We start from the raw sequence: 6,185 nt of genomic DNA on the forward strand, positions 1-6,185 counted from the left end.
CCGTATAGCGGGGTAGAGAACATCCAACTCGTGGCCCGTAAAGCCCATGAAACCATGTGGTCTGAACCTGCCAAGGCAACTGCAGTTCCAGCCATCACATTGTTGTTAAGTGCTGTCGAGTCAATCCCGACTCAGCCACCCTGTATAGGATTTCCAAGAAGTGGCTGGTGAGTTTGAACTGTCATCCTTGCAGTTCAAACCAATATTGCAGTCCAGAGCATTATCCCACAGCAACACACTGGCAATCATATTGGTGTGAGTTCATTAAATGTTTGACTAAATATAAAAGGCTAATTTTTAATTTGATACTTTGTATGGCTTGTGAATGATGTTATAAATATTCAAATGACCCTTGGGGAGAAAAAGGTTCTCCGCCCCTGCTGTATATGGTTTCCAATGAGTGACTGGTGGGTTTGAATCATCGACCATGTGGTTAGCAGTCTGTTGCTTATCCTACAGCGCCACACCAGGACTCTATTTTAAGAATGATACTATGATATATTTAACTAATAGTTTATTGGTGGATAAGTTGCTTACATGCTGTTTTAATTCTTCAGTGAACATTACTGTTTGTGTATCTTTGCACATTCTATTATCAGTATTTCTGTTGGATAGATTTTTTTTAGATTAATAAGGAACAGACATACTGTGCTCTTCACAGCAGTTGCCATCATATTAAAGTTTCTGATAAGAGCAGGGATTACATTTCATTTGAGAAAAAACAATGTCTCATTTAAATGTGAAATTTTGCCTTGTTTCATTTCTGTAAGCATTTTGGCACATGGCATGTTATCAAAATATTCTCAAATAGAATGTAGCCTTTTCCTTTCTGTTTGCTTTCCTAAGTGTGTACAGATCATATATTTCAGTGTAAATTGTGGAAGATTAAGTCTCATTTTTCTTTCAGCTATGGTGGATGCCCCTCCTGAGAGTGGAAGTCCTGCGCGTGGTGTCTCTGAAAGTCCTATTGTCTCTGAGAATAGATTTGATCAGAAAATAGCATTAAATCTAAAGGAAGATCATGAAATAAAAGCTGACTTACCAGAAGAAAAGCCTCCAGTCAGTGATGGTCCTCCTGACACTCAAGAAATTCATGTAAATTATTTATTTATTTTTCTTTGTTAATCATTCAGCTTTGATGTAGTTAGGTCTTAAGACACCACAGTTCAAACTTAGTGCATTAATAGAATCTACTGCTTTTTAAAGAAAAAAAAAATAATAACTCTCTTTGTACAAGCTTGTGTTTAAAAAATATGTGTTTTATATTTTATGGACCATATAAGAACACATCTTTAGATTAAAATTTTGGTTTTCATTAAAACCAAAAAAACTGGATAAAGAAAGGACAGTTTTACCAATTTAATTTTTGTTTAGTTTCTGATTCAAATGAAAGGTTTGTTAGCCATAAGAAAATAAGTAATGGCTTCTCCAGAGACAACTAGGACAGTTGGACTATTCGTAGCATATATTTGAAAATAATCATACAGTCAAACAGAATTTTTTCCTCCATGTCTGCTTGTGGGAGAATGATATTCAACAGGCTAGGGTTAAACTCTTAAAAAGAGAGATTTTTTTTTTTTTGGAGGGGAGTACCTAATGTAACTTACAGTTTATAAAAATTTCACAAAATCTTTTGTTTTTAAGACACAACTTTTATGTAATCAATGAATTTAAGATGAAGAGTAGCCAATTCTCTACACAAATCTGATTATGTAGAATTTGGGGAGTTTCTTAGTTATCCATGTGGATCTTCATGTTTTCACTCTGAAATAGAAGAGTAAAATCCCTAATTCTTCATCTTGGAAGATAATAAAAATTGTGGGTACTTAATATGAGTGGGGAATCCTCATTTCTAGGTATTTCCCATCTGTCATCTCACTTAATGTTTGGGGAATGGGAAAATGTCATTGTGTTAGGTGGGTGGTAATGTTCTACCTTCTTGGTCAGGAGATCTATCTGTTACTTTCTGCCTCCTCCTTTTTCTCCCCTTCCCTTACCAAAAGGTAAATGCAAGGAGCATTCCTTCTTCCACCAAACCCTTGCAGGAGAGGTACTGAACTTGAAAGCCTTAGGAATTTCATGGTTTATGCAACCCCAGCAAAGGGAAGAGGATTGAGTCTAGCCCAAGGGAGCTTATGTAGGTGACTTCTTCTTCAACCTTATGGGGATCATGCTTTTTAGAAAAGTGTGCATAGTTAGGTAATTTGGGGATTAGCATTAACACAGAGTTTGGGGATTGTTTCGTTTTTCTCCAGTTAATTTTTCTCAAGTGAGAATAGAATAAGTCCTTAATTCTCACAACTGTTAGCATTATGATAATTTTCAAGGTTTTTATTTATTTATATTTTTGGGGGCCAGAGAAATGTGAAATTTCTACTTTAATTCCAGTCATAATCTCAGAATCTTTTATTATTTTGATTAAGATAAGTCTGATTGTTTAAGTGGATATTTTATAATGTAAGCCCACGAGCCGTATCAAATGTAATTTATGTTTAAAAATGAATACACCAAAGGTGAGATGGTCATGTAAAACCTTTATGCTTTAGGTTAAAATAAACATCTTCATTAAAATATCTTTAACCAGTCTTTTACCTTTAATTCCTTTTAGGTGATTGAATATGAAAAAGTTGAAGCTCAAGATTCAGGAGAAGAGGCTAGGAATCTTCCATATAATGAGTTATACCCCTCAGGAACTCATAAACTTCAGTATAATTTAGATAACATTGAACAGCAGTTTTGTGACTTTCTGGATAAAGACTCAGCTGAGTGTGATGTTGCTGAAGTAGATGGGGAACTTTTTGTGGTTCAAAACAACTTTACCTTAGTATTGGAAGGTGAAGAAGGAGAAGTTGAGACTGGTGATTCTGCAGTATCTAATAACTCAGTTAACGCAACTAACTCAGCAACTGAGGAAAATGATCATTGTGGGCATGTTGCAAATGTACCATCTGTCATAACTAGTGATCAAGAATCCCAAAAGGTAGCAGCATTACCATATGTGCCTGAACCAATTAAAGTAGCTATTGCAGAAAACGTACTAGATGTAATTAAAGACACAAACAGTAAAGAAATTACTTCAGACACAATGGAACAATCCATTCATGAAGACATACCTTTATTAAGCCAAAAGATAATGTGTTCCACAGAGTTAGTCAAGTCTAAATTGAAGACTGTTGAGGACACCAAGACAATGACTATAAATGTCAACCAGGTAGATGACATGGTTTCCTCCAGAACTCGCACGAGAGGACAGTGTGTCCAAAGCCTGAATATAAAATCAAAACAGAAAGAGTCGGCAAATATTGCCTCTCCTGAGATACTGGGGCTTTCAGCTATGAAGAAACCTAGGAAAACAAAAGAAATTTCTGATGCTTCTGAAAATGTCTACTCTTATATCAAAGGGATATCTCAGAAGCAGCAAATACCTCAAAGTCCTGTTACTCCTAGGAGAGGAAGGAGAAAAAGAAACATTGATCAAGATTCATTAGAAAGTATTAATCCTATGAAACAAGAATTACAGGTCACTCCAGGTAGGGAATTAAGGTCAAAGTCATCTCAGCTGTTGGAACAAGCAAGTAAAGAAGCTTGTTTTAACAAAGAAGCTAAGCTAACATCTGTTACAAAAAGGACTCCTAAAAGAATTAAAAAATCTGTTGAAAACCAGGAAAGTGTTGAAATTATAACTTACCCCAAGATTAGTGAAGTGGCTAGTCCTAGCAGAAGTCTCAGAAAATTGAGAAGCAGTAATTTGAAGGCTACTGAAGATACAGAATATAAACAAGAGCAGTGCAATGACCATCAACTGCTCATTCAGCATAATAGAAGAATTAAAGAAAGAGATGTTAGTGCTTCAAATGTGATGGACCACTCTAAACTTGATTCATCACAGTTGACTCTTCAAGGAGAATTTGATATACCTGCCACACCTAGGAAACGTTATAAACCATCTAAAGATTTAGGATCGCAAGCTATGGAGACAGAGAGAAGTCCCAAAAAGAGAATAACTGTTGGCATCCAAAGGAGGTCTACAAGAAGCACTCCAGCTAAAAGTGAAAATACAAGAAGCACTCCAGCTAAAAGTGATATTGGAAAGTTAGTTTTAGAAGAATCCATTTTATTGCCAAATGAACTTGCTACTGTGATGAGCTCTAAAAAGAAGCTTACAGAAAGGACTGAAAATCAAAGCCAAAAACATCCATTATGCCCAATAGCAGAAGAGCGCTTAGATAAAGAACCCAATAACCAAGGAAAAGGCTTGCTTGCCACAGCTGCTTTGACTAAGTCTTCTCGTAGTGTAAGGACTAGATCTAGTAAGGCCCTCTTGTTGCCAGACTTTGGTGAACCAAGAAATGAGCCTGTGTCAAAAATGCCAAGGAAAGAGAAAGGTACTTTATTTTTCAGTTGTTAAAGTATTCATACAAAGTTTCCAGCTTAAAATTAGACTATTTTAAGGCACTGTTTTCTCTGATTTGTCTTTAAAATGATTTATAGTTATTAAGGGACTCCCCGAAAAATGTATTAATCTTTTAATAGTAAAAAAATTCATGTTCCAGAGTTTACTTTGAGACTCAAGAGTTTTCTGGTTGTATATTACTTTTTAAATCTTATAATTTGCTTGACAACAGTATCATTTGTCTTAAATGGAGCCCTAGTGGCACAGTGGTTTAAAGTAGTCGCCTGCTAACAAAAATGTCAGTGGCTTGAACCTACCAGTAACTCTGCAGGAGAACCACCTGGCAGTCTGCTTCCATAATTTTTTAGTTTCTTTCTGTATATACAAAGCAATTTTAATCTAAGGACCATTGCATTTGACTCATGTCTAAGGGGCCAGATGGTTTTGAAGGGGAAAAGAAGTCAATAACCTATACAGGGTTTCCGAGAGCTTGAACCGCCCACCTTGCAGTTCAAATGATTCTGCAGTCTGGCGCATTAATCCACAGCACCACACCAGGACTCCAATATTGACTTAGTATACCAAAATTATTTAAATCTGCTGTCCCACTATTTCTCCATACACAGGTATGGCTAAATTGCCAACCTCCCTCATTCCCACTGATGAGTTAATAATTATATTGTTTGCTTAGTATAACTCATACTTTGTCAATAGGGTTGATACTGCTTTCAAGGGCACAAGAATATCTTAACTCTTTTTATATATAAAACATATATATTAGTATATAAACATATACAAAATATCTGTGATATTTAAAATTTTGTAGGAAAAACATTTTTCAGTGGGGTGTATATTCATAGGGGAAAAAAGATTAAGACCCTGGTGTAGTTTAATATAGCCTAGTGGTGGCGGTATGCTGTGGAGTCGGTTCCAATTCATAGCAACCCTGTATAGGGTTTCCGAGGCTGTAAATCTTTACCGGAGCAGATAAGCCTCATCTTTCTCCCATGGAACCGCTGGTAGTTTCGAACTGCTGACCTTGACATTAGCAGCCCAACTTGTAGCCACTATGCTACCAGAGCTCCTTAGGGTAGTTTTAAATGTCATCGAGTCGGTTCCAACTCATAGTAACCCAACATAGGGCTTCCGAGGACAAAATGTAATTGTTTGTTTAAGTTATGGTTTGCAATTTGAATTTCAGCAATGCAGTTCAGGCCTTGTAAATAGAGCTGTTGAAACTTTTTGAAAGTGCTCTGCAAGTGTTTTTTTTTAATGACTAGTTGTGTATATTCCAGTCGATTCTGACTCAGAGCAGCTCTGTATGACATAGTAGAACTGCCCCATAGGGTTTCCTAGGCTATAATTGTTGTAGGAGCATATTGTCAGTTCTTGTCTCAGAACGGTTCGTGGTCAAACCTCCTTTGATCTTTTGCTGTTGCATTACCAGGACTCCTTTTTAAATGTATTAAAAACTTAAAACCAGATGCACTACTATCAGGTCGATTCTAATTCATAGCAAACACTACACAGAGTTTCCAGGACTGTAAATCTTGAATGAGCAGATAGCCTTACCCCTTGGAGCAGCTGATAGATTTGAACCACCAGCCTTGTGGTTAGCAGCCCAGTACCTAGCCCACAGCACCACCAGGGTGAGTTTAACTAGTGAGTGAAAATCCTGACTTGAAAAAGACCTAAAGAAGATGTTGTTGTTGTTGTTAAGTGCCGTCGAGTCGGTTCCGACCCATAGCGACCCTGTACAGGGTTTCCGAGGGTGTAAATCTTTACGGGAGTA

The 6,185-nt window shown here is 36.8% G+C and overlaps 1 protein-coding gene across 1 annotated transcript in view; it reads left to right on the plus strand.

Annotated features, from left to right (window-relative positions):
- The window catches only part of AHCTF1 (AT hook containing transcription factor 1), a 100,455-nt gene that overhangs the window by 85,558 nt on the left and 8,712 nt on the right, over positions 1–6,185 (plus strand). Inside the window, exons 31-32 of the mRNA XM_006871267.1 lie at positions 908–1,095; positions 2,609–4,385. Of these exons, the coding sequence (XP_006871329.1) occupies positions 908–1,095; positions 2,609–4,385 (1,965 nt within the window). The remainder of the gene's footprint in view (positions 1–907; positions 1,096–2,608; positions 4,386–6,185) is intronic.

Source organism: Chrysochloris asiatica, unplaced genomic scaffold, assembly GCF_000296735.1.
Source record: "Chrysochloris asiatica unplaced genomic scaffold, ChrAsi1.0 scaffold00165, whole genome shotgun sequence".
NCBI lineage: Eukaryota > Metazoa > Chordata > Mammalia > Afrosoricida > Chrysochloridae > Chrysochloris > Chrysochloris asiatica.